The following is a 27,688-nucleotide window of genomic DNA, read 5'->3' on the forward strand; positions in this document are numbered from 1 at the left end:
GGCATTTTACAGATTTCAAACTCTTACTTCCCGTTATTTAGTGGCCTCCTGCAGCCCAGATACTGAAAGGTGACATTGGTTTCCTCCTCGGGCAGTTTCTCCAATGGGCCCCACTGAAGTCGCCTGGCATTTGTCAGTTTCTGCGAGTTCATTCGTGTCGCACGACCTGCCCAACCCCGGGGAAGTGCTTGCTGGTGATGCCCGTGCCTGTGCAAGGCCCGGTGCTGCTCTCATTTGGACCTCAGAGCCTGTGGCCATCGCTGCAGCTCAAACAGACGGGAGCGGCTCAGGCCCTGAAAGGTTGATGACGCAGCGGAGATGCTGCGGGGCAGACCTGCCCTGAAAGTGGGGTTGACGTCTAAAGCTGTCCGACTTTCGGCCACAGTTTGCAGCCAGGAAACTCAGGGCCTGCCAGAGCTAGCAGCCGGCCAGCTGCACTGCGGGCTGCTGACCAGACGCCCTGCATTGATCAAAGGATGGATCGATGACCGATGGATGGGTGGATGGATGGAGCCGTTAGGAAGTTTCCTAGCCCAACCCAGGTCGCTTGGGCATTGACTTGACAAAGCAAACTGGCCCCGTGAGGCGAGGATTCTTGGTCCCTGAAATCCGAAGTGAAATGGGTTCTGAAAAACAATACCTGGGCGAACCTTTCCCGACCCAGAAAGCCAGACAGGGCGCAGCCTGCCTCGTCCTCCCTGACCAATGGCTGCTCCCCGGGCCGGCGCACTCAGAACCGTGCGGGGCGGCAGAGAACCGCGCCGGGCAGGTGCGGGACCCGGGGGACGCAGAAAACAGGGTGAGAAGCGCTCAGGACCCGGCCGGGCAGGTGCGGAACGGCGGGCGCAGAACCGGCGGCGCAGCGTGGGGCGGGCCCGGACCCAGCCTCCCGGCCCGCCCGGACCTGCCCGGCGCGGCTCAGTCTCGCGGGATCGCGCTCGGCCGTCGGGTGGCGGGGACCGGGCAGCGACAGGGGCCGCGACCGCGGGTGAGGACGGCCGGGGCCCGGGTCGGGGGTGCGGGGCGCGGGCCGCGCGGGCGGCGGGGGGACGGGGCCGGTGTCGCTCGGGCCGGGTCGGTGAGGCTGGGCCGGGTCAGGGGCCGGGCGCGGGGCAGGTTCGCGGGCGGAGGAGAGGACCTGGCCCTGAGCCAGTTCCCGGTGAGGGCGAGGGTGAGGGTGAGGGTGAGGGGCGTCTCCCTGTCCCGCAGGAAGAAGCCCGCGTCTCCCTCCGGTCGGCCTTTGCAAAAGCAAAAACGAAACCAGAGTAGGAATAAGAATTTATCCACAAGACTGCCGCTAAGGCGACCTCTTCAGAGTCCTTAAAAGTCTAACCGCTCCCCAGGGATCCCCCGCGCCTCAGTGTTCGTGTGTGGAGTACGATTTCCAGAGGGCCCCGGATTTTGTGCCTGTGAATCCCCCCTGAACGTACCCCTAGCCTTTACCGCAGTCCTTGCTTTCTGCAACCCGCCTGTCCTGCCCCTTCGCCGCGGCCCGCAAGGCACAAACCTTCAATCTCCAGGGCCCGGAGGGGAGGCTGCCCTGCAAATTACACACCCTCTGCCCCGGCAGATGAAAGGGCGGCGCGGGCGGACTTTCCCACCCCTTCCCACGGCAGCCAGCGGTTTCTACCTTGCGCTTCTGACTCCGGGCCTTGGCCTGCGTGTGGCTTGGGGCCACTGGGGCCGATCCCCTCCTCCCCTCCTGCCCTTTTTACAGAGACTGACCCCGGACTCGTTTGCAGGAAAACAGCGCCTTCAGCATGGTGAAATGATGAAATGAGGAATATGAGCATTTCATCCTTCGGGTGGGAACCAGCGTGAGGGAAATGGGCAAGTTCGCCTTCCTGTCGCTGTGTGTGTTCCTGCCCCTGGCCAGGGGGCACAGCCTCTTCACCTGCGAGCCCATCAGCGTCCCGCGGTGCACGAGGATGGCCTACAACCTGACCTTCTTCCCTAACCTCATGGGCCACTATGACCAGGGCATCGCCGCTGTGGAGATGGAGGTGAGGACTTTGTTCCAGGCTGCACTGCGACTTTGACTTTTAAGCATCTCAAAGGATTTCTTCAACTTTTGCCCAGGTTATATTTGGAAAAATGATTTTGCCAATGAAAGCCCCCTTCTGACACATTTTGTGTGCCCGGGTGTTCTTCTTTGGTAAATTCGCTTAAGTGAGGGCTCATTTTCTAACGAAGTGTGGTTGTGAATGATTTCTAAACGTCATATGCCTGGTAAATATTGTGGTTGTTCTTCCAGAAATGGGAACTGTGACTTTTTTCTAATTCACAGAGCATATAACCTGTACTGCCTGGACTAAAGGGATGAAACTCATGTGTTTATAAGCAGTTGTAGTTCGCTTGGCTCAGTTTTTCCAAAGCAAAACAAATTATTGGAAATATTCGTGCCACAGACAGTATTTTACTAAAAAGTGACTGTTTTCTAAAGATAGCACTAAGTACTCCTTATAAGACAATTACTAGCTGGAACTCAAGGTGCAGGTGACACTAAAGCCCGCCCGAGGTCCCCAGTCGCTTGCCCGGGGCTCAGCGATATGCAGATGTGGGGCGCTGTGGAAGAAAGAGCTGCCTGTAGAGACAGGAGCCTGCCTCCCACACAGATCTGGGAGCCTGATAGTCAGGGAGGAAAGAAGACAAACATGCTTTTGGTCCTTATCCAGGAAAACTGTCTGAGGATGGTAAAGGGCCCTCAGGTTGTTTCTAGGAGATAAACCCTGAGCCAGGCGAGATGGTGCATGCCCATGATCCCAGCACCCTGGGAGGCTGAGGCAGGAGAATAGCAAGCTCTAGCCCAGCCTGGGCAGTTTAGAGCTTGGCCTTGTCTCAGAATAAAAAATGAAGAAAAAAGGGGATTCTGGGGTGTAGCTCAGTTCCCTGGGTGGCTCAGTCTTGGAGTTGATTTTGCAGCTTTGAAGATCTTCCATTGTTCAGTTGAATAGTTGTCCGACTGCCTTGGTGTAGACCCATGGCTAGAATAGGAAAGTTTTAAAATACTAAGTAGATGTCATTTTAGAAGATACTGCAAATTATATCATTGTACTCGTTCTGTGCCTTTTCAAGCTAATGCCAGACGTGCTTTTGAGTCCTGAACCAATGATGCAGTGAGACCTTCGTCGATGAATCAGAACCATTTTGATGGTTTAATCTGGCTAAATAAGTATGCAGTGGTAATACAGTAAGCAGTAATTACCTCGTGCATGTTTTATCTGATGGTTAGATGTCCTATAACTTCTGCTTCGGTAGTATTCTTAAAGTGTCTTATTTTAATCAGATATCCTTCCTGTGTCATAGATGCCTGCATATTAAGTTGGAAAGCCAACAGTGACCTTGTAAATCACTTCCTTTAGGCTGAGTTCCTGAGGCAGGAGACGGCTGTAAAGACGCGGTGGAGATGCGATCCTTCCACCAGAAGTCTTAGGCTTATCACTGTAAGATGGTAACAACTAGTGTTTGTTCCACACGTCTTTTTAAAGCCAGGTGTTTCTTTTCTGACTTTAAAAAAAGTAATCTTTGTTCACTTAGCTTCTTTCCCAGATAGTTTTGTGTCTGAATATTATCATGAAGGTTTCTGTTCTTGCCTTCTTTATTTGATTGTTGACATTACCAGGGTCTTCCTTACATGATCTTTTATGTACTCAACTTTCTCCCATCGCCTTTACCAATGCAGTTGTTCTAAAGGTTTAAGGGGAAGAGGAAGCCACCGAGCCCTGTTAGTACCAGCATCAACCGAGGGTACAAAGGAGACCCAGAATTGAAGAGGTAGAGTAGGACGAACCTGGATCAGACTTCTAATCCATGTGTACTTTTCTGGTTGGTGCTGTTGTGCTTTTCCTGCATCTCATCCTCAGCCAGCAGCATTCTCTTTTAGTCCTTGTATTGAATTGCCATTATGAATGCCATAAATTGGGCCGGGGATTTAGCTCAGTGGTTTTGCTGCCTGCTGCGCAAGCGCAAAGACCCGAGTTCCATCCCCGGTACCAAAAAAAAAAAACTAACGAATGCCATAAATGACATGAATCCTGTCATTTAACAGTTGTAATTGACCCTAAAGATTACACAGAACTTACCATTTTTTTATGTCACCAACCCCTTTTCAGAATAAGAGACTGGTTTAAAACTTAAGTAAAACACGTAGAATTATAAAAGAAACCAGTTGTATTGATAGACACTTCTGTGTACAGCTCACGTTAAGAACCCTGAACCCTTCGTCGTACAGTACAGAACTGCAGCCCAGAAGGTGTGATTTGTCCAAGGTTTGCACTCTGTGATCCACCAGGCTTCCACAATGTCACCTTACCTGCTTTTAAACAGACCCTTAGCTTCACCAGATAAGCACGATCCTGTTTCCTAACATGCTGAATGCAGTGTGCAAGTTTCGGTCTTTTCCATGTCTTTCCAGACTTCATTTGGGTTAAAATAATGAAGTGATTTTTTAAAACCCCATTCAGCACTTCCTCGTTCTCAGTCCACTTCCCCAGTGTCTTGATCACAAAGTCTTATTAGATCAAAAATAACATCCCTGCCACTCAGTCTTTCTCCTCCAGTGGAGCCAAAGTGATTTTAGGAAAATGTAAATCCATGCAGTCATAAAAATAAAGACCTGATTCTGGAGCGATCCTGGTCGCGTGTGTGGAGCTTGCCATCTGTCCCCTGCCCGCCACGTGGCCGCCAGACCCACCTGCTGTAGACCTCTGTTTAGGCGTCCTCTTTTGTCCTGCCTGAACTTAGCTCTAGAGAAATACCTCAGTTGACATCCTTTATTTTCTTTCCCATATTAGCTCTACGTGTTAGGATTTGTTTAAAGAATGCAATTTATGTAAAGGAACTTTAGATTAACCGCTGGATTATAAACTATAGGTGTCAGGTTTTTTCCCACACATATGCTAGTACTTAATAGTCCAGTTAGGTACTAGACTATAGCTGCATGTGCTTTGGCTTTTGATAAAAATGGATTTAATGGGTTCTCTAGAGATTGGGTTTTACACCTCCCAGAAACTGCCCTTGGATCCTGCTGGTGCCTCGTGAATTTCTGGTGAATGAGTGTTAGGGTGAGCAGCTGATGATTGTCTGATTGTTACGGCAAGTGGCTACTCTGTTGGCCACCAAGTTCACAAACTTAATTTGTTTCAGGGTTCTGGGGAAGACGGCTGTGGTCCTGTTCATCAACGGATGGAGAGTTCACAAACGGAAGCAAAATTGTCCCAAATGCTTCTGTTTGTGAACCAAAGTATTGCTAAGTCAAGAGAGTTCTCTCATTCCTACATGCATCCATTTTCACTTTGTGACAGCACGCCTGCTTTACTGAGCTTATCAATCTGTGATGATATGAGACCTTTTAGATCAGTGATTCCCAAAGTTTAGTTCACGGACCAGCAGCTTGTGCACTTATTGGAAGTGCAAGTTTGGGTTCCCTTGACCTACTGAATCCTGACCCTGGAGAGAGAGCCCAGGAAGGTGCTTTAACCAGCTGATCCAGTGTTTGCTAGGATGATGGAGTTCAAGGCCCCTGGGTTAAGCATAGGGATTGCTTTTCCTGACAAGGGCCAAATATGGCCTGGCAGATCATACAGCCTCTGCCATAGGCACTCAGCTCTGCATTGTGGCAGAAAGGCTGTCACAGACGGTCTGAGGACAAATGAGTGTGGTTGTGTCCCAGTAAAACATAACGGTATTTACACAAGTCTCAGGGGGTCCTATTTTGGGGACCTTGCCGAACCTTAGTTGAAAGTACTAGAAAGTGTTTTTTGTTTTGGAGGGGTTTTTTTTGGTACTGGGTATTGAACTCGGGTCCCTCCGCTTGTGAGGCAGGCACTGGAACCACTGAGCTAAATCCCTGGCCCATACAAAGTGTTTTGACAATAGTCTATCATGCGGTAAATATTATTGTGTACACTTACTAATGTTACTTGAGTTGTATGCTTTTTACTTTCCACATGAATGTTTTAGAGTTTAATATATCATAAACCAGAAGCACCTGACTGGGATATCACGGAGTTTAGTTTTCAGAGAATGCTTGCAGTAAGGTATCAGCTTTTCCTTATTTTATTCTGGGAGTGAAAGTCCTTCGGATTAGGAAGAGTTAACGTCTGATTCTGATTCTGAGTCTCGACTTGGCTTTGTCCTGAGAGGATGTTGTCTACTCTGCCTCTCCCAAGTGGAAAAACAAACGCTGCAGGTTTCCATTGTGTGCCTTTGCTTTCCTATCTGGAGTGCTCTTTCCCAGGCTGTGAGGCCAGCCAGCTTCCCTGGTGGGACTGACTTCATCCAGCGGGAGCCCGGCTGACCTCAGGAAAGGGGAAGCAGGAACACCGAGTTTTTCTTTTTGAATTGCCGCAAAAGCAAAGGCCGCATTGTGCTTGGAACTGCGTGTGGCCAGTCTGCTTCTAAAGAGTCTACTGGGAAGTAAGCCAAAAGAATCCTTTTCACCTGTTACTGTGCACTATTAAAATGGATCTGCTCAATTAAAAATAAAGGGGTAGAGAAAGCCTGGTCAACAGACTTCTAAGAAAAAGATCTGTTTAGATTATGCAGTGTTAAAACATTTTCATTTGTCCACTTTTAGGACAATCCAGTGGACTCTGTCCAACTATCACCTGTCATCTTGTCCTTGTCCTTTTTTTTTTGGTGGCCCTGGGAAGAGTTGAACCCAGCAACCCACGACACGTCACACTGAGTTCCATTCCAACCTTTTTTATTTGTTTATTTTTTTGTGACAGAGGTCCACTAAGTCGCTGAGTTGCCCAGGATGGGCTCAAACCTGTGCGATCCTCCTGCCTCAGTCTCCCAGAGGGCCGGGATGACAAGTGTGGACTACCATGGCCAGCTCCCTCTTATTCTTTCCCTCTGTACCCCAGCACATACGGAGAGAAAATGTTTAGTGTGATAAACCTCTTTGAGTTTTAGGGAATACTACTTAAGAATGCAGTAGCTATGTCACCAGTTAGCATGGGTCCTTGCTTTTAGTGATAATGGAAGTTAAAACTAAAGCCCACATTCACAGGAAAAAAGCTAGAATTGAAAAGTAAGTGCAGATGTGAAGGGATTTTAGCTGGAGAACTGACAAAGATCAAGCCTGGCCTGAACTACCTAGCAAGACCCTGTCTCAAAACCCCAAAAACAGGAAAGACAGAAGAAGGACTGTGGCTTGAGCAGCTAGAGGGGTGCACTGTGCTGGGGCCGGGCTGGCGCCCACAGTTTCACAGGTCAGGCTGAGTGCCTGTGACCCCGGGACAGTGGGGTCCTGGCCTGCGGGACCGTCCCAGTCCTGCGAGGCTCTGGCGGGATCCAGGTGACCACAGCTTTAGGGCAGTGGAGATTCTGGGCGCAGCGGGATGTCCCCTCAAATCTTCTCTCCTGACGTCCTCAGTCTTGATGCGTGAGGTTAGGTGGATTTAGGGCTAACAAACCTTGCTCTGCCAAGTTTTAGACGGACTCTCCCTAAATTATTAACATATAATTACCAATTCCCAAAGGAAAGCTCTTTTGGAGAAATAATTTAAAATTTCTAATGCTCCCTGCCAAGAAATATCTTTAAAATAACAAGTTTTCCGTTCTGGAAATACTGCGAATTGCTGCTTTTTTATTCTTCTCAGACTCCACTTTATGTTTTTTAAAGAAGTTGGTTGTCTGTGACTGGGGCAGACACTCAGAGTCATGTGCCTTGCAGTCACGTGGCCGTGGTAAGGTGGCTCGCTTCTACGCACCAGTGGGATTCCGCTGATGTTTGTGCAGCCTTAGCTTCAGGACTAAGAGAACCAAGGCGCCACCTTGGCCCTGCTACAGAACCACGCTGTTCAGTCGGGCTGAGCTTCATATATTTTTATTTATTTTTTGGACCTAAAAGTTCAAAGTTTATCGAAGGTAAAAGAAGAAAAGAAGTAGAAGTAAAAAAGAGCTGACAAGATGAGAGGAAAGAAGTAGAAGTGAAAAGAAGAGAGAAAGCGTGCCCTGCTCCAGAGTGGATAACTGCAAGAGGAAGAAGACACTGGCTGCAGGGCCCAGGGGCACGTCTTTTACAACCTCCTTCTGCCATCAGCTGTTCTGCACATGCGCCTTGGCTGTGATTTGATTGGCAAGTCACACACGACTGACCAGCCACTTTGCCATGCCCCGATCTCCTGCCTCACTTCCCCCCTAAGAGACATAAACGCTCATAATTCTTTATGGGTTGCTGAAGGAGTGAAGGTCTCTGTCTTCATATAGCTACTTCCTGCTCAGAAGGATGTAGGCCCTGCCTCCTGTGGATTATGTGCTCTTTAAGTACCATGCGGTGATGTGCATCACAGCTGGGCTGAGGAAAACTTCCCGACTCCACTCATTACCTCCTGGCCGGCTTCACCAAAACTGCTCTCGGACGGTGTGGTGAACAGTGGTTCTTTCTAGGCTCTTGCTGTCCCATTCAAAGAACTGGATGGGACAACCAAGGGATGGAAAAGTTCAAAGTTCGCTGAAGGTCAAAGAAGAATTAAAAGTGGAAAGAAGGGAGAAAAAAGGAAGCAGTGGAGGTAAAACGAGAGAAAATTCATGTGTGCAGAACAGGTCACTGCAAGAGTGAAAAGACAGTGGCCGGTTTCATATATTTTAGAATTTCTTTTATCTTTCCTTTTTCTAGCCCCTGAATGGAAGTTCTGGCTCAGACTTTCTCTTGAGGACCTCCCAGTGCCACCAATGCCAGGCCCTTAGTGTGGTTTCTGCCATTGTCAGTACAGCCTGGGGCACTGGCTGCTCTTTTCCCTGGATGTCCCCCTGAGACCAGCTGGCATTGTTCATTCAGCAAACATAACCAGTTAGTGCCGAGGCACCCTTCAGGAGCTGGGTGTGCAGCAATGTCCAGCCGACCTGGGGCGCTCTTGGAGTTTGTGTCCTGGTAGAGGAAATGTAGGACAACCTGTCTGTTTCTGTCACAGTGTTTTTGGTTTCAGTTTTAGCAAAAGTTTATTTTCTTAGGCTATTTTTTTTGCACATGTCCACTCATTTCCAAAGCCACTTTAATGTTATTTTGCTCTGGTCACTCATTCATTTGTCTTACACAGCTGTTTAACTCCTTTAACTCTGGAAAAGGAGCCCCTGTGCCTTGTGTTTTCACTGAGATAGAGCATCCAGATTGGCCAAGCAGAAAGGAAACCAGAAGAGCAGCTGGCAGACTCAGTGGGCAGACTGGACTTCAAGGCTCTGAGAAAACAAGGGACAGCAAGAGCCTGCACAGAGCAGTCCCCGCGGGAGCACATGAACAGGGGTCTCCAAGAGGACTCGTCTTGGCTGGAAGGGACCCAGGGCTTCGCTGTCAGTTAGAGGCTTGCGTGTGCCCTCTGGGTATGGTGCCATGGTGAGGGCTCTTGCTGCTGTGCTTCCAGCAACTCGACTCCTTAGCAACAGCCAGCTTAGCCCCAGGATACCAAGTGAGGGCTCCCTTCCTACCACCGTGACCCTTTTGCTCAAGAGCCTAACGATCCAGTCTCGGAGTAACTCGAGGAAAGGCTGATCGACACCCACAGACTGCATTATGTGGCCTCCCATGTGTGTGCTTCCTCTCTGAACCCTGCTGGTTTGCACTCACATGCAACAAACACCTCCTCACCTTCCGGGCCATCTTGGAGAGTGGTCTTCACACGCTGCTTCTCCAGACTCCTGATCACTGGTTCTCCGGTGTCCCTGTGTGGCTCTGTCATGAGCTATGCTGTGAACCAGTGTAACTTCTGTATCTCAGACTGTCTTTCCTCTGATGGTGTGGATATGACATCCCTGAAATCCTGCCCAAGAGAGATACCTCTGAGTGGAGCTCTCATCCCATACCAGTTCCCTCTTGGCCAGGACTAGGCTATGTAAGCTGGGTGTGAGGTCTCCTCTTCGGTCATCTGGCTGGTGAGAGGTCCCCATGAAGCCACACGTGTGTGTGTGTCTTGGGGACAGGTAGTGACACAGCGGAAGTAGGCATGCTAACATAAGCGATACGCTTCTGCTGCTGTCCCCTGTCTTTAGGGTCTGCCTGGCCCCTTGAAGACAAGCTGCTGTTGGGTGACATCACAGAGAGGCGCATTTGGTAACTTCTGGTGCGTGAGAGGTAGCTTGGGTGGATGATCTCTAGGTTCCATCATTGTGTTCCGTCTTTATCAGGAACTAGTGGCAAACTGGTGGGAAGTCCCTTTGACTGGTGTAGGATTTACCTCCTCCTTTGCACATGTCTTACCATGGCGTCTCGGGCACATGTCTGGGGCCTCATTGGCTTTATGTCCTCACTTTGATGGACTGATGGGATGTCCTGTGAAACAGTGACACAGTTCAAGGTCTGCAACAGTACCATGGAGGTGCAGAGCTGAAGAGCTGACCTCTCTGTAAGGCGGTGGTTCTCAGACTTTGGAGCATATCAGAGTCAAGGGCTCACTGGAACACAGATCCCTGGCCCCACTGCTGGAGATCCCTAAATCAGTAGGCCTGGGTTCAGATGGAGATGCCCATGCGGCCACCACTCTCTTAGGCACATAGGCCAAACTATGCCGCTGTGTGTGCTAGGTGAGAGCAGATTATTCTGAGAGAAAGAGCACTGGCCAGATTAGTGTTTCATGCAAGGTGCCAGGGCTGTACTGATTCGCTACAGAAGAGACCACATCTAAGAAGCACCTTAGCCCTTGATTTTGGTTCCTTAATTGGGTTGAACGGAACCTCTAGTTTAGTTTTATGAGGAATCTCCACACTGATTTCCATAGTGGTTGCATTAGTTTACACTCCCACCAAAAATATAAAAGGATTCCTTTTTCCCCACACCTGGCCAGCATTTGTTATTATTTGTTATTATTTGATTTCTCCCTGATGGCCATTTTTTCCTGGAGTAAGACAAAATGTCAGTGTTGTTTTAATTTGTATTTCTCTAGTGGCCAGAGATTGAATTTTTTTCATGTATTTATTGGCCATCTGTACTTCTTCGAGACATGTCTATTCATTCGATTGCCCATTTATTGGTTGGGTCTTTTATTTTGGGAAGGGTCTTACTTTTTTAGTTACTTATGTATTGTAGTTATTAGCCTTCAGTCTGAGGAGTAGCTAGCAAAATTTTTTTCCCATTCTGTAAATTGAGAAGTTGTCTCTTCACTCTGTTGGTTGTTCCCTTGCTGCACAGGATCTTTTTAATTTGATATAATCCTGTTTTAAAATTTTTGATGTTATACCTTGTGCAATTGGGGTTCAATTCAGAAAGTCCTGCCGGGGATTTAGCTCAGTGGTTTCAGCGCCTGCTGCGCAAGCACAAGGACCCAAGTTCGATCCCCGGTATCAAAAAAAAAAAAAAAAAAAGAAAAAAAAGAAAGTCCTTGCCTATGCCTATATCTTCAAGCACATGTACATAACACATGAACCTTCCAGCAGATTGTTTCTGTTTTAACATTTAGGCCTTTGATCCATTTTTACTTTAGTTTAGTACATGGTGAGAGATATAACCTCCTGCACATGGATAGCCAGTTTTCCCAGCTCCATTTGTTAAGGAGGCTATCTGTCCTCCAGTGTGTTTTTAGCCTCTTTGTCAAAGATCAGGTGGCTGAATGTGCCTGGGGTTGTTCTGTGTCCTCTTTTTCCATTGATCCACATGTCTGTTTTTGTGCCAGGACAATGCTGGTTTTATCACTGTGGCCTTGTAATATAACTTCACATCCAGGATTGTGCTGCCTCCAGCCTTGCTCTTACTGCCAGGATTGCTTTTGCTATTCTGTGTCTCTTCTGGTTCCATATGAATGTTAGGATTGCTTTCTCTAGTCCTGCAGGAATGCTGTTGGTATTTTCGTTGAGGTAGCATTAAATCTATATATCAGTTTTGGAACTACAGCTATTTTGACAATACTAGTTCTATCTAGGAACAATACTAGTTCGATCTTTCCATTTTCTGATATCCTCTTCCATCTCCTTTTTCGAGTACTACAGTTTTGTTACAGAGATCTTTCAGTTCCTTGGTTAGGTAAATTCCTAAGTATTTAATTTTTCTTGAGGATTTTGTGAATGGTATTGTTTTCCTAATTTCTTCCTTTTTTTTTTGTACCAGGGATCAAACTCAGGACCTTGCCCTTGCCAGGCAGGTGCGGTGCCACTGAGCTAAATTCCCAGCCCCCTAATTTCTTTCCCAGTAGGTTAATTATCGATGTACAGGAATTCCATTGATTTTTGTGTGTTGATTTTATATTTTGCTACTTTGCTGAATTTATGTATTAGCTCTAGGAATCTTTTGTTGGAGTTGTTTGTGTCTTCTGCGTAAAGGATTATGTCATCTGCAAATAAGGATAGTCTGACTCCTTCCCTTGTTATACATATCCCTTTCCTTCTCTAGACTGACTACTCTGGCTACAGTTTCAAGCATTGTATTGAACAGGAGTGGTGATAGTGGTGGGCATCTTTGTCTTGTTCCTGGTTTTAGAGGAAAAGCTTTTAGTTTTTCTCCACTGATGTTCGCAATAGGTTTCTCATAAATGGTTGTTTCCACTCTCATGTTTTTCTGTGTGAATGCCGAATCCTGCCAAGCCTTTCCTGTTAGACATGGTTGGTCAATTGTGTCTGCCCTAGGGCTGTTTTTACTCCAGCCACTCCCAGTTTTCCAGTCACTCTGTGCACCCTGAGTCACAGCTTTCTCTGCCTAGCCTCATAGCCTGTGGGTTTGCGAGGTGGCTTCTCTGCTCTAGAGGCCCCTCAGTCTGTACACCCCAGGCTGTGGCAACCATCTTAGCTGAGGCATAACTCTGATCACTTTGATAGATGGGGAAAGCACACCAAACACTGAGTTTCATGTTGGATGTAGGCAGTGAGGTGGGGTGGAGGTCAAGCTTTAGTGCCAGCACTTTCGGACCCAGCTCCCTCTGAAAGCTACACACAAGTGGCCTGGCTTCTCAACTTGGAGGGCAGGACCCCTGTGTCCTTCCCAGCCTGAGCTTAAACTTCTCAGAGGGTCTATGTCTAGCCTACACCTTCTCTGCAACTGTCTGTGTCTGTGTCTCTTGTGGCCATCTCCCACCATTCCTGTTTTCACACTAAAGAATTTCATGTAGCAGCTTCCCTATTTTGACATCTTGTCTCGTCTTCATCCTTGTTGGCATGTTTGCCTGTCTTGTGCTTTGGGAAAGGGAGTTTTAAGGGAGAATTGGATGCAGCGTAGTGTGAAGGTTCAAGAACACATCTTCTGGGGTCACATGGACCCAGGTTCATTTCCTGCCTGTCTTTGTCACTTTCTTGTCGCTGAGACATATTACCTGATGCTCACATTTTAAAGAAGGAGAGGTTTACTTTGGCTCACAGTTTAGAGAGGTTTCAGTCCAGAGCTGGCTGGCTCCAAGGTGGGGCAGCATGGCAGAGGAGAAACAGTCTGTGGCAGGGCAGCAGGAAGCAGCAAGATGAAGGGAGGAGGGAGGGAAGGAGACAGAGCCTGCCAGGCCACGCCCCAGTGACCACCTTCAGCTATAAACTCACCACTGGACTAACCCAGTGATGAGTATCACACACCATGATCCAGTCATCTCCCCAAAGCCCTGCCTCTGAGTACATGAGGCTTTGGGGAACATCTAAGTGTGAACCATAACACTGCCTTACTGCTTTTGTGACCATGAGGAGTTGCTTGACCCATCAGAGCCTCACCAGCAAGGGGGAGACCAGAATGTCTGTCTTGTAGGGGTCTCATCAAGGCACATGGAATGTGAAGAAGCACAGTGCCTCCTTTGAGTGCTGAGTAAAGTGGAGCTCTGATGTGTTATTAGTAGCTGCAGGATTGCCAAAAGAAGCATCTAATTCTGGGTGGATTTTGGAATTTCGATAACAATTTCCAATAAGAAGCCAGGCACAATGGGTGCATACCTGAAATTGCAGGTATTCAGGAGATTAAAGCAGGAAGATTGCAAGTTTGAGGCCAGCCTGGATAATTTGGTGAGACATGGTCTCAAAATCAAAAGGGCTGAGAGTATAGCTCAATAATAGAGTGCTTGCATGCATGAGGCACTGGGTTTGATCCCTAGCACCACAAATAACAACAACAATAATAGTTTTTTTGAGGGGGGTTGCTTGTTTTGGTACCAGGGATCGAACTTGGGACCTTGCGCTTACAAGGCAGGTGGCAGAACCCCTGAGCTAAATCCCTGGCCCAGTAATAGTTTTTGATAAGAAATTGGCCTCTTCTTTCTCACTTGTATCTGAAGGTTTGGATCCGATCAGGGAATTTCAATCTGGGAGGAAGGGAAGAGTCCGAGGCTTCTCGGCAAGGCTGGTTTCCTTCTCTGCAGAGCCGTATAGATCTGTCTTCCAGCCTCCTCAGTAACCTCTCATTTAAAGACAACATTTCTAGCAGAATGTGCACACACGCATACTCACACACTTTGAGAAGAATCGACTTAAAGACCTCTCAGGTCCCTTCTGTGTCTAACATTCTTTAAATCCATTAGTCTGCAGCATGACTTGGAAGTCAATGGCCGACTGGCACCCTGGTTAGTTAGTTAGTTACTTCTATCGGTCGGTGTTTACAGTCATAAAGTTACATTCCTGTGAGGAGTTGGCACTGTACACAACACATCTTCATTCCTGTTTTCCCCTCTCCTCCCCTCCCTCCATGTCTTGACCCCTTCCCATTGAGAAAGATCTACACCCACTTGCTATGATCATTCTTTTATTTTGCTCTTTATTTATATTTTGGGTTTCTCATAAAAGAAACCATGTGATATTTAAGCTTGTGCATCTGATTTACTTCATTTAACATTATGGTCTCAAGGTGCATCCCTTTTCCTACAAATGACTCGGGATTATCTTTGTTTATGGCAGAATAGAGCAATGGATTTTAGTTTTTATCTTTAAATATTTTTTTTTGGTACCGGGAATCGAACTCGGGTCCTTGCGCTTGCACAACAGGCGGCGAAACCACTGAGCTAAATCCCTGGCCCCATCTTTAAATATTTTTTATCTCTTTTCATCTGAAAACATTTTTAAAATGGTGTATTAGCCTATGTTCGTGATACATAATGGATATATTCACCGTGGGGGTACTGGTATTTTGTATCACATTTGACCTTTTTTACTTCCTCTTTCTGCCTCTCCCTCTCCCTCACCCCATTTCCTTTCCATCTGCTCCATCAATCTACCTGCTTCATTTGGAGAGAGAGGAGGTGCTAAGGCATAGGTTCAGTGCCTTCCTCTTGAATTAGAATTTTCATCTTCCCTTACTGCACATTCTGGCTACATAATGTCAGTCAATTATTTCCGTTCCCATTTTTACACTGATGACTTTTGAATCCATGTCCTTCACCAGAGGCTCAGCGTAGGTCTATTTAACTGCCTACTAGGAGGTATCTGCATCCGAATGTTCTGTGGTGCTTCAGAGGGTCCATCAACAAGGAATGGATAAACAAATGATGCAATGGAATATTGCTCAGGAGCTTTAAGAAATGAAATATTAATACATGGAACAACACAGCTGAATCTCAAAATAATGATTCTGGGTGAAAGAAACCAAATAACAAAAAGACAACATATTGTACATTTCCACTTGTATAAAATTGTAGGGAATATAGCTTGGTAGTGAGAGAAAGCAGATCAGTGGTTTCCAGGGGTGGGGCAGAGGAGAAGGGAAGGATTAGAAGGCTGTAAGAGGTAAGAGGATGTATTCATGGTGTTGAATGTATTTGTATTGGGTTATTCAGTTTATTATAAGTCAGTTACACCCGAGTGAAGCTGGAGGAAACAGCCCTCAGGACAAAAGGGCTCCTACTGGACAAGCCTGTCCCTGCCCTCTGGCAGCACTGTGGGCCATGGGCCGGGAGTGGCAGTGTTCTGATCAGTGTTGACCGAGGCACTTGCCGATTCCGATTCCGATTCCGGATTTAGAGCTTCAGGTACCAGCCCTCCCTACTGTGGTAGCAGATGATTCCTTTCTCCAATCCCACCCCTTCCACTGCTCTTCCCCTCCCCAATATGAGTTTTCACTCAAAGGGCAGCAGTGCTGGCTTTGCCAGGCCCCTGAGCGTCGCCCGGTGCTGAGGCAGGTAGTGCACCGTGACAGTCTCAAGAGGTTAGCGCCGTCATCACGGTTTCCTGTACGGTATTTGCTGTTTTGTGCACTTCTGGCCACCTTTTCCAGCTGCCCCAGCAGGCCTGCCAGGCCCCAGCGGTGTCCCAGGCCCACACGTGCTGCGCTGTCGCCTCCCTGGCCATCCGGCCCCTCAGACGCGCTCGGCTCCCAGCGCCCTCTCCCCTGCCCCAGCACTGCTGCGGGTAATTCCCCAGTCCCCTGTGCTTTTCCCTCCTGCTGTATTCAGGTCGCGCCTCGCTGGCTTCCGGGAATGCCGCATCCTCTAGTTGCTTCCTAAAAGCCACCCTTGAAAATGACAGTACATTTTTATTCCTCACAGAGCCAAAAATGCCACCATTTTTGTGTCTGGCTGGACGCAGAATTCCAGCGTCCTTCGACATCGGCCGCCAGCACCTGATAGTATCAAATGTTCAGACTTTCATTCCCTCCCACGTATCCTTTCCCCCCCGGAAACACTCACGTCTTCCTTTACCTTTTTTATTGATGCCACGTGTGATTGTTCACTCCCTGTTCTGCAGAGTTGTTCATTTGTTCAGAAAAACCTGGCGCGGCAGGCGCCTCCCGGGGCTCGGAGGTGGAGCAGCAGAGGAAGGGAAGCCTTTCCTTCAGGGCGTGTCGGGTGAGGGCCGAGGTTAGGAGATCTCAGACAGCGACAGTGGGACCCGCGATGTCGGCAAGCGCTTGCAGGGCAGCGGGCTGGGTCGGCAGGACGTGGCCCGTGGGAAGGACTGGGCAGACAAAGCCCTTCCAGCGCCACAGCTGCGCAGGGACTCGGTCAGCACGGTGACGCCGGCAGAGCAGGTGACAGGAGCGCGGAACCCGATCCCAAGACAGAAGTGCACGCGGAATGAGGAGAAGCAGAAGGCCACGTTAGGAATGGAACACAGTGGCAGGCAGTGAAATTGGAGACGGCGGGGCTAGGAAATGCACAGCCTGGCGGGAGCTGGGGAAGACCTCAGAGTGGATTCCAAGCGCGGGAACTCGCCTGTGGGATCGGCAGGGTGGGGAAGTGGGGCTCCTGGGGGCTTTGCAGTGGCCCAGCAGGGCGGTGACGGTGTGGAACGCATTGGGATGGCAGCCGGAGTGGCTGTGGGAGGAGAGAAGCGAGGAAGGGATCCGCACTTCCTTGGTCTGTGCGGCTTGGCAGACGGTGGGCCACTTGCTGAGATCCGAGACCAGCGGCCTTGGGCCGGGGATTTAGCTCAGGTGCTGCCGCCTGCCTCACAAGCTCAAGGTCCCAAGTTCGATCCCTGGTACCAAAACAAAAACAAATAAACGAGACCAGCGGCCTTTGGGGCCCGGGGCACCGCGCACTGAGTTGTGTTAGATGTGTTGGGCTTCGGATGCTGCTGACAGACAGCCAAGTGCCAGAGCAGATGTTGCTGGAGACCGAAGTTCACAGGAGAGAGCGGGCTGGCGGGTTCCCCCAGGAGAGGGCTGGGGCGGAGCTCTGGTCCAAGGAAATGCCGCCTGCAGCAAAAGTTCCATAGGAATGGGGAATGAAAGTGAATCAGAAAAGGAAGGCCTGAGAGAGGGGAGAGGCCCCAGGAGAATCCATATCAGAGAAGACAAATGGAAAAGATGGGACCCGCTGGGACCGCTGCAGGCGGATTGCACAGAACGAAGAGTTGGAGAATCCCAGCGGGCTCGGCAGTGCCCCGGGCACCAGTGACGGTGACGTGCGGGCATCTCGCGGGAACAGCCCAGGCCTTATGGAGACAGGGAGGGCTGTGAAGGGCCGTAAGTCTAACAGAGTGAAGAGAGTTATCTCCTCACACTTGGATCACAGGGAGGAGATTTCAAGAATCTTTTGCAGTGAAAGTACAAAACCCTAAATGAATTAATTTGGTTCATCGGTGATGAATGTGTCTGACGTATCTTTCTGTTTTTCCATAATAGCACTTTCTTCCTCTCGCAAATCTGGACTGTTCACCAAATGTTGAAACTTTCCTTTGCCAAGCTTTTATACCAACCTGCACAGAGCAAATTCATGTGGTCCCACCTTGCCGTAAGTTCTGTGAGAAAGTGTATTTGGATTGCAAGAACATCATTGACACCTTCGGGATCAGATGGCCCGAGGAACTCGAATGTGACAGGTAAGAGATGTTTCTCCCTGAATGCTGTCCATGGTGCTCTGCTGTTGCTCCCTCTCTGGGGTGTTGGTGACAGTGACAGGCCCTCGCGTGGTCCACAGACGTTGTTGCATGCCTAGTACGTGCCTGGCATGTGGTGTTGTGCATCGAAGACAATTGGCTGGCAGCAAACAGACGTGGTTCTTGCGCTCGAGAAACTTCCGTCGAGGTGGGAGGGACAGCATTATCAAGTCACTTTGTGCCACAAGTGGGGAATGATGGCTGGGACAGAGCCAGCCAGGGGGCTGGGCACGGCAGGGAGAGCCGGGGAGGGAGGAGGAGCACTTGGCCACGGGGGAGCTCCTCAGGGCCTCGGGACAGGAGGGCGCAGGGCTTGCGTGGGGTGGGAGAGCCTTGCAGCTCACTGGTGAGAGCCAGGAAGACTGCTGTGTGAGGCAGGCAGGACCCGGAGGAGGCTGGGCCACAGTGCAGGCTCGCAGGACACGATGTTACCGTGTCAGCAGGAGCGCTCGCTCCCTGTGTGCTCAGGGACCCGGCCGCTTCCTTCCTGCACCTCTGGCAGCCACGCAGGTAGGGAGAGAGGAGGCAGAGGACGGCAGGGAGAGAAGATGTGTGCCCAGAGGGGAAGGCCGGCCAGGCAGCACAACCTGTGCTGCAGACCGGAAGAGCGTGTTCTTTCTCCTCAGGGATGGTCGAAGGCGGGCTGCGGTGGGCATGGGTGGGCACAGTGCGGCGCACTCATGAAGGGCCCTGGGAGTTCGGCTATGACACAGGCGGAGTGGGAGGCAGCCGGGGGAGCAGGCGGAGGCTCCCTTGTAACAGGAGAGAACCAACGCCTGGCAGAACCAGGAAGAGCGGGAGGCTCTGGGGAGAGGGGCCGGTCGGGGTGGGGGAGTTCGCAGAGGAGCCAGGACCCCAGGCAGCCTTGGGGAAGGGTCACACCTGAGCGTGGAGAAAGCAAGAGGGACCACTGCGAAGGCTGCCAGTGTGCCAGGAGCTCAGGGCACTGGAGCCTGCCTGGGTCTCTTGTGACTGGCGGGGACCTTGTCCCTCCGGCAGGATGCGTGGGGCTTGGGTTTGTCTGTGGCTTTGGCAGACGGGCCAGTTCGAGGCCTGTGAGGGTCTTACTGCGGCGAGGGCCGGCAGAGGAGTGAAACAGAGACTCCAGAGGAGCTTGGTGGGGTTCAGGGCGGACGTCCTTTAAGCCGAGAGCCTGGAGGATGGCGCTTGCATATGAGGCGGGAGCTGGGGCTGCGTCCTGGAGACAGGTGCACCTGCAGGGGTGGCAGGGTCTCTCGTCACCGTGACTGCAGGTGGCCAGGGCCTAGGGAGGTCAGCTGAGAGAAGGGCATTGAGGAAGCAGAAGCCAGAGTGGCCAGAGTGCACTGTCCACGAGGACGGTCGGGTCACCAAGGACAGCGATAGCCCAGGGAGCGCTGAGAAAGCTGGTGATCCCTCGAGCAAACATTTATCGCTCTCACTACACAGCAGCACGTCCTGAGCGAAGGATGCAGGGGTCCTGCTGTGGACCTCACGTTACAGTGGGGAGGAGCAGCTTACAGAAATTTATGCTCTACCTACATACATCTTTTTAGTTTCATTTTGTTGAGAAAATGACACTTTTTAAAATAATTAAACCAAATCGAATTTATTTCATGTTGGCGAATGCTTGACACATGGAACTAGTAAGTAGAATTTCTATTTTAAAGAAATTATGTTCCCCTTACGTTAAACTGCAGCCCGCTAATATAAAGCGAGGCCTTTTATAAAATGTTGAGCTGGTCAAGTACACGCAGGAATAATTCTAGTGTGTTCTGTACTAGAGAGATCTTATTTTTCTTCAGTTCTATACATTAAACCTTCAGTCTTTTGTGGCATCTTACTTTAAAAACATGAAGAAAAAAAGGAATTTCTGATTAAAACCCTAATTCTAGCAAAATTGACATTACATTTTAATCAAGTTGATAAATATATAAGTATTCATATGGGCATTTATTTTATTATTCTGTTATCTAAATATAGTTAAAATGGTTTCTTGTGAAACCCCCGACTGCTTTTTAAACCATACAGAGTCATCACAATAATAGCAGTGCATGCAAACTCGCCCACTGAGATTCCGTACCCATGGGAAATGTCACCGTGTCCCCACAGCCCTAAGCAGCACGGTGGCAGGGAAGGGAGGAGGTCACAGTCCCACTCTTTGTGGCCTGCTTGGCCTTGCTTAGGAACTTGAGCCCGACCCTCTCCGTCCGAGGAAGAATCTCATCCTGCCGTTTTAGCTGTCCCAGGATAAGGGTGTGGGCTGGGGCCCAGCACGCACACAGCCCTGGGTTCAATCTCCAGCACCGAAAGAGGAAGGGAAGTGAATTTCTCTACACTTAGGGTTCCTGTGCTCAAAGTAGGCAAGCCAGTTCTTTTTTCGTCAGGAGAGAAGCAGTTCAAGTAAATTCTCTCTTAAATAGTCTTAAGAGCAGGAATTATTTGAAATGTATTTGGCTAGTGTCTGCCTTGTGTTTCATATGTATGTGTGCTGAGGCCTTGTGACCCACAAATCTTTAGTAATTCAAACCTTCTGCCCATCCCTAACCTGTGACGCGTGTAGATTTGTATATCTTCCCATCAGTTTCGCAGGTGTAAGGTGATGTTTTATAGCTGGAAAGCATATCCCAGCAAATCAGTGCCAATGTGGGCTTCATCAGTCTCACTTTATGGTTACAGGCTGCAGTACTGTAACGAGACAGTTCCCGCTCTCCATCCACACGGAAGAGCTCTTGGTCCCCAGAAGAAAACAGAACAGGTCCAGCGAGACATCGGATTCTGGTGTCCCAGGCACCTTAAGACTTCCGGGGGGCAGGGCTATAAGTTTCTGGGGATCGAGCAGTGTGCACCTCCATGCCCCAACATGTATTTCAAAAGCGACGAGTTAGAATTCGCAAAAAGCTTTATTGGAATAGTTTCGATATTCTGCCTTTGTGCAACTCTGTTCACATTTCTCACCTTTTTAATTGATGTGAGAAGGTTCCGGTACCCAGAGAGGCCGATCATATACTACTCTGTCTGCTACAGCATCGTGTCCCTCATGTACTTCATCGGGTTTTTGCTCGGCGATAGCGCGGCCTGCAACAAGGCAGACGAGAAGCTGGAGCTCGGGGCCACTGTGGTCCTAGGCTCCCAGAACAAGGCCTGCTCCGTTTTGTTTATGTTTCTGTATTTTTTCACCATGGCTGGCACCGTGTGGTGGGTGATTCTGACCATCACTTGGTTCCTCGCTGCGGGGAGGAAGTGGAGCTGCGAGGCCATAGAGCAGAAGGCAGTGTGGTTCCACGCGGTGGCGTGGGGGATCCCAGGTTTCCTGACTGTTATGCTGCTGGCCATGAACAAGGTGGAAGGAGACAGCATTAGCGGAGTCTGCTTCGTCGGCCTCTACGACCTGGCCGCCTCCCGCTACTTCGTGCTTTTGCCACTGTGCCTGTGCGTGTTTGTGGGGCTGTCACTGCTCCTGGCTGGCATTGTCTCCTTGAACCACGTGCGACAAGTCATCCAGCACGATGGCCGCAACCAGGAGAAGCTGAAGAAGTTCATGATCCGCATCGGGGTCTTCAGTGGCCTGTACCTCGTGCCCTTGGTGACGCTGCTGGGGTGTTACGTCTACGAGCAGGTGAACAGGGTGACCTGGGAGATCACGTGGGTCTCCGATCACTGTCGCCAGTACCACATCCCGTGTCCATATCAGGTACGAACTGGAACTGTTCCTGGAAGTGTGCTGTGTGGGTCCTGGGTGTGAAGTTAGATTTCGGGTGGGAAAATCCAGCAGATACAGCGAATGATTCCCATGCATCCGCTGAAACTCAGGTAAGCGTCCTGAGAGATCTTTCTGAAGCTGTAGCACTCATACAGTAGTGAGCAGTGCCCCCTTTATTCCTGAAAACTTTCAGCTGGGTTGAAAAGGCAGCTAAGTATCGAGCAGTCAGAAGAACAGGCCTCGGGGAGGGAGAAGAAGAGAAGTAACTGCTGCTGAACTGGGGAAAACCCTTACCTGGGTCTGTCTGATTACGTTATCTGACAGCTTTTTGCATAGTACAGACATTCTTCCTTCAGCGACCTACCTGTTTAACTGCAGTCCAAACTTAAGACCGAGGCTCGCTGTTTAGGCTTGCAACCTGCAGCTCGGACTCACAGCGCATCTTTTTTATTTTTTTATTTTTTGGTACAATTCTGTGCATCTTGTTAATAGTGCCTCGGTGTCTTGTTGAGCAGTCCACCTTATGTATACAGCACTGTGATTTTTGCTGATGGTACTGTGGCACCGTACTGTTGTTAAATGTCAGAACACTGTGTGTAAGAGTTACGCAGATAAAAGCAAAGTCATCGATTGGCGTTTCCTTTGACCATTTCCTTGTCCTGAATCATTTAAGCACCTAGTCACAGGAATGTCTGTCTATACTTAACAAAAACAGAGTTTGATTTTTCCCTAACCTATACTGTCATTTAGGTGAGAAAAAAAAGCACAATTGAAGCAGAATATGTTTTATGTGTTTCTAATGGTTAGGGTTAGTATAAGGGTAGTGTTTTTAAGATTTAAAAGAGTAAGTTTCTGAAAATAAAAAAAATTATTAAAGTATTTTTGTTGAGATTTTTAATAGAAATTTTGCTTTTTAAAAGTAGATCTTACACATCATTCTTCCATATTGGTGTATGATATTAAAACACGAACACTGACCTCATGTGTATCAAATTAAAGATTATCTTACATAATATAAAAGTAATCATTGCAACATTACTTGCAAGTTGGAAGTACCCTAAATATCTCCAGACGGGTAGTGGAATAAGTCCTAGTTCATCCACACAACAGGCCAATTCTCTACAAAGAAGGGGAGGCTTTATTTGTATGGATGTGGCCGCCAAGAAATGTTAGTAAGATCAAAAGCAAAGAGAATGTAGAACACGTGATATTTTGGTACTGATACAATAATTTAAAATATTATTTGAAAGCTTATGCTTGAAACAAAAGTATGATTTTAATTTTTATGAAATTTCTACACTTTCTACATTTTACTGACTTATTTTACTTTGGCCAAACAAGTTTTTATCACATAATCATGAATGTGTGAAGACTGTAAAATATGTTGTTGTTATAAGTTTAGATATATTTTTTGTGGCAGATTATAGTGAAAGAAAATAGGTAAATATTTAACAATTATAAGAGGCTGCTGTACCTATAGGAAAAAGGCAACGAAATTATGCCAAAATTTAAATTTGCCAAAACCTAAAAAAATACTAAATATATTTAAATATTTTTCCTCTTCAGGAGATCTATTTCAATGTGCCCCTAAAGGTTATTTGTTCAGAACATGGTTAAAAAATGTATTGGACTTAAATATTATTCATTATATTATGCATTTCAAACCTTTTATAATGAAACAGAAGATTTACAAGTTTCGTTCAAGTTTTACATTGGCATTTTTTTGTTGTTGTTGTTGTTTTGGTTTTTTTTTTTTGTACCTAAGATCAAACTCAGGACCTTGCGATTGCCAGGCAGGCGCCAGAACCACTGAGCTAAATCCCCAACTACATTGGTATTTTAAATATATCATATGTTTTCTGTAGGTAAAAACAGCAGCTCGACCGGAGCTGGCGCTGTTCATGATAAAATACCTGATGACGTTGATCGTCGGCATCTCTGCTGTCTTCTGGGTTGGAAGCAAAAAGACCTGCACAGAATGGGCTGGGTTTTTTAAACGAAATCGCAAGAGAGAGTAAGAGCCTAATGAGTTCTCTGACACTGTTTGAAAATAAACAGATCATAATACCAGAACCTTTCTGCCTAAGACAGTAAACATTGCAAGCCTTAATTTTAGAAAGAAAACAATTAGACCTAAGTCAAGACCGCTAATTATATGCCACATCCTTGGTCTTCCGGCTCTCTTTCCTGCCTGATGTACTTAGATATGGTACAGGTCCAGCCCGCCCTTCCTTTATGCTGCTTTGTCCTCCCTTGCCCCATTCTTTGATTTTTGTCCATTTAATTTCTTACCAGTTTACAGCTCTGCTGACAGGAGCAAGGTGTAAGCCCAAACCCAGGTCTGCCTGGTGGAGGCCTCTTACTTCACAGTATTCGCAGTGGCGGATTTTGTAGATAATATCCATCAGGTGGGACTTCTAACCCGCGAAGCACTGAGCACGTTTTCTCCCGGGTTTCCCCGCAGTCCGATCAGCGAGAGCCGCCGTGTGCTGCAGGAGTCCTGCGAGTTCTTCCTGAAGCACAACTCCAGGGTCAAGCCCAAGAAGAAGCACTGCAAGCCGGGGTCGCATAAGCTGAAGGTCATCTCCAAATCCATGGGCACCAGCACCGCGGCGACAGCCAACCACGGCACCTCTGCCGTGGCCATGGCCGACCAGGACTGCCTGGGCCAGGAGACTGCAACGGAGACCCAGACCTCCCCGGAGGGGTCGTCAGCGAGGGAGGCGGGCGCGGCCCGGGAGCAGGACAGCGGGGAGCCCGGGTGCCCCGCAGCCAGCCCCAGACTCGGCGGCGCGGACGCAGTTCGCGAGAGAAGCCCGGCCGCCAGTGTGCAGGGCCGGGGCAGCGTCTCCGACGGTGCCCGGAGTGAGGGAAGGTGAGGCGGTTTCGATACCGAAGACCATCCCCATCCGATTCTAACCGCTGCATCACATCTTTTTCGTTGCTTATTTGCCTTTATCAGCCCGTGTATGCCGGGCCCGGTGATCACCTGCTCCACCGCGGGCTGGCACAGACCTGCAACTCGTCTTTGCTCTTCTTCTTAACCCTAAGCCCATCTCCCTGTTCCCCATTGTGTCTTCTCGCTTGCTCTGTGAATTATTTACACCTGGGTTTCTCGTGGAGTAGGAACCATGCCATACTTGAGCTGCGTGTCTGATCTGCTCGCGTAGCACGGTGGTCTCGCACACCTGGAAAGCAAGCATTTGGTGGCTGCACGCTGTGCTCAGGCAGGGAGGCTGGCCCGGGCCTGGAGGCAGCTGCCTGAGCGTTCCCTTCTCAGCGCCAGTCAAATAGTCCGGCACTGCTCCCCGTCCGCAGCAGCAGTGTTCACTCTGTGGAGGTGTCACGGGTCGCTTATACATTCAGCTCAGTATTTCCACTCCATCTGAAATACAGGCTGTTTCACTAATGCCACATCATAGCTCCGTCTAAGAGGAGTTGTATAAAGATGACTGGAAAGTGTTTTCTGAACGTGAAGGACGTTGACATTGTTAACGAATTTTCCCTCGGGGATATAGATGACCAAAACCCAGGAAAAAACAACCCAGGTAAACATGGGCCAGAATGCTGACAGCTAAGTGCTTTAAGCTGTCAGGTTACCCTAGCTAGTCCACGCTGGCTAAAAGCGTGTTTTCTCTTTCTCTGGCAGCTTTGCTTGTTCTCTGGGGCTTGTTCCAGTATTGGAGATTGGACCTAGTATCTTTATGTTAAGCCATACCCCCTGGCCTTTTTAAACTTTGACACAGGGTCTCACTAAGTCACTACGCTGCCCAGGCTGGGCTCACACCTGGGGTCCTCCTGCCTCAGCCTCCCAGAGCGCTGGGACGACAGGTGTGCGCCGCCCCACCCGGCCCCACAGCAGCCTCTGTGGGGCCCGACTGTGGTCAGATCCAGGCTTTCTCCTTCTCTAGATTTCCAGGCGGAGGCGCGGTCTCACACAGGTCGGGCCGCCTCTTTCTTGGTGTCTTGGGAATCCGTAAGGGATTTGCTCCACTGAGGGCGGGAATCGACTTCGCGCCGGACGCCCGTGTGGGTCCATCCTGCATGGGCGCGCGGGCGAAGTCTGCAGTCAGGTAAAGCGGTATAGAAAACAGCTGCCTGTATCCGCACTCGGGAAGGTGCGGGAAGCGGTCGGGACTCAGCACCTGCGTCTTCTCTTCCCAGGCGGAGTCCCCGGAGCGACAGCGCCGCCAGCCCGGGCCAGAGCGGGGAGGCGCTCCGCTCCCCCGAGCCCCGCAGCCCTCAGGGCACCCGGGCCCCGCTCTCCCCCGCGCCCGCGCCCGCGCCCGGGGAGCCACTGGGGCCTCCGACCTCTGCATCTGGCGCTGCATCCACCACTGTGCTACCCGGAAAAAACTGAGATCGAGGACAACAGGACAACAGGGTTCTCTTCCGCAGAGGCCGGGGACAGCAGTATTCCTGGAAACAAACGGGCGGGTCAGTATTTTTTACATCGTGTGCAAGGAGGGACCTGGAGGAATCTTCCTCTCGTATTTATGAAGATTCTACCGAGTTAGAAGATGTATTTTGCTATTTCGCTTTTTTGACATCAGTGCAAGTTTTCTTTACTGACGTATTTAAATCTCATCCTTGTACTTTTTTTTATATATATTTGAAAATAGGCTTATATGTATTTGAATATTTTGGAAATCCTGGAAAATCGATTCACATATTTTTATTGTCATATTCTGATATTTTAGCACTACTTTGGTAGCATTTACACTGAATTTCTTTTTCTTTTTTTTGGTACCGGGGATCAAACTCTGTTCCTTGCGCTTGCGCAGCAGGCGGCCAAACCACTGGGCTAAATCCCTGGCCCTACACTGAATTTCTAAGACAACTAGAACGCAGCATTCTTTCTTTTCTTTTTTTTTTTTTTCCATTTAGTTTATTGGTACATTTTAGGTGTACAATACAGTCACATTCATCATGGGATCTTGTACCTTTACATGATGTGTCTTGGTTCTTGTTTTTCCCCCTTCCCCTGCCCTCCCTTCACCCCCTCCACCCTTCCCTATTTACAAAGACTTTGCTTCCATTAGAACATAGTATTCTTTTATAGCATAAAAAATAGTTGGCACACCAAGAGGTTTTCTAACAGGTGTTCAACTGTGAAGAACCACTTCCCCCTGCCTGTGAGGGAGTTCTGTTATGTCTCATTGTTCCGTGAATTCCACACAGACCTCTCCTGCCACTGAAGTGAGTGCTCAGCCCCTGAGCCAGTACGTGTTACTCCCTGCCCTCTGGAGCTTTTGAAATGAAACACCCTGAAGGCTTAGCTGAGGAAATGTTGTTCTTTTATAAACTAAGCCAGGTGCGATTGGTTTCCTTTTCTTGATGTTTCCTGACCACCCACAACTGCATTACAGCCATTTACAGATGCTTAGATTTTTTCTTTATCTTAATTTTTGGTTTTCTTTTTTAATGTTTAGACTACTACAAACATGTTATAAAGCGTAGTGTTGTCAGATGTTATGCAAAATTCATTTTTGCAGTGAAGTAGCTGAGCATACAAAAGTGTCTTAGTAATATTAGTGCCAGTCCGGTGGGGGAAAATGTAGTCCTGAGAAACAGAAATGCATGTTGTACACAGACGTCAAGATACTCAAGAGTTTTCATGGTTTTGTTTCTTAAAGTTTTCTGATACATTTGGTATATTTAGCATACTATTAAAGCATAGAAAATTATCATGTACTGTATGGAAAATGTTATAAATATTAACTTTTCCACAATTGTAAACAGATAACTTTGTACACAAGAACTTTGAGTGATCTTTTTATTAATAAAATTGTCTTTATATAA

At 48.6% G+C, this 27,688-nt stretch overlaps 1 protein-coding gene across 4 annotated transcripts; it reads left to right on the forward strand.

Moving 5' to 3' along the window:
• The first annotated feature begins 878 nt into the window (after positions 1-878).
• Positions 879-27,688, forward strand: Fzd6 (frizzled class receptor 6). Of its 4 annotated transcripts, none has more exons than XM_021262752.2 (7): positions 879-988; positions 1,743-2,003; positions 17,951-18,147; positions 20,863-21,877; positions 23,752-23,900; positions 24,351-24,761; positions 26,051-27,688. In XM_021262752.2, the coding sequence occupies exons 2-7, from the start codon at positions 1,827-1,829 to the stop codon at positions 26,244-26,246; spliced, it is 2,145 nt and encodes a 714-aa protein (XP_021118411.1). In that variant the 5' UTR covers positions 879-988; positions 1,743-1,826; the 3' UTR covers positions 26,247-27,688. The 4 variants fall into 4 exon arrangements, with proteins under 4 accessions (XP_021118411.1, XP_087046886.1, XP_087046887.1 ...); XM_087190760.1 differs by having other exon boundaries at positions 21,163-21,877; XM_021262753.2 differs by having other exon boundaries at positions 903-988; positions 1,718-2,003.

The sequence above is a fragment of the Heterocephalus glaber genome, unplaced genomic scaffold (assembly GCF_053883595.1).
Source record: "Heterocephalus glaber isolate CG9 unplaced genomic scaffold, H.glaber_assembly_v1.0 deba00001556, whole genome shotgun sequence".
NCBI classification, from domain to species: domain Eukaryota; kingdom Metazoa; phylum Chordata; class Mammalia; order Rodentia; family Bathyergidae; genus Heterocephalus; species Heterocephalus glaber.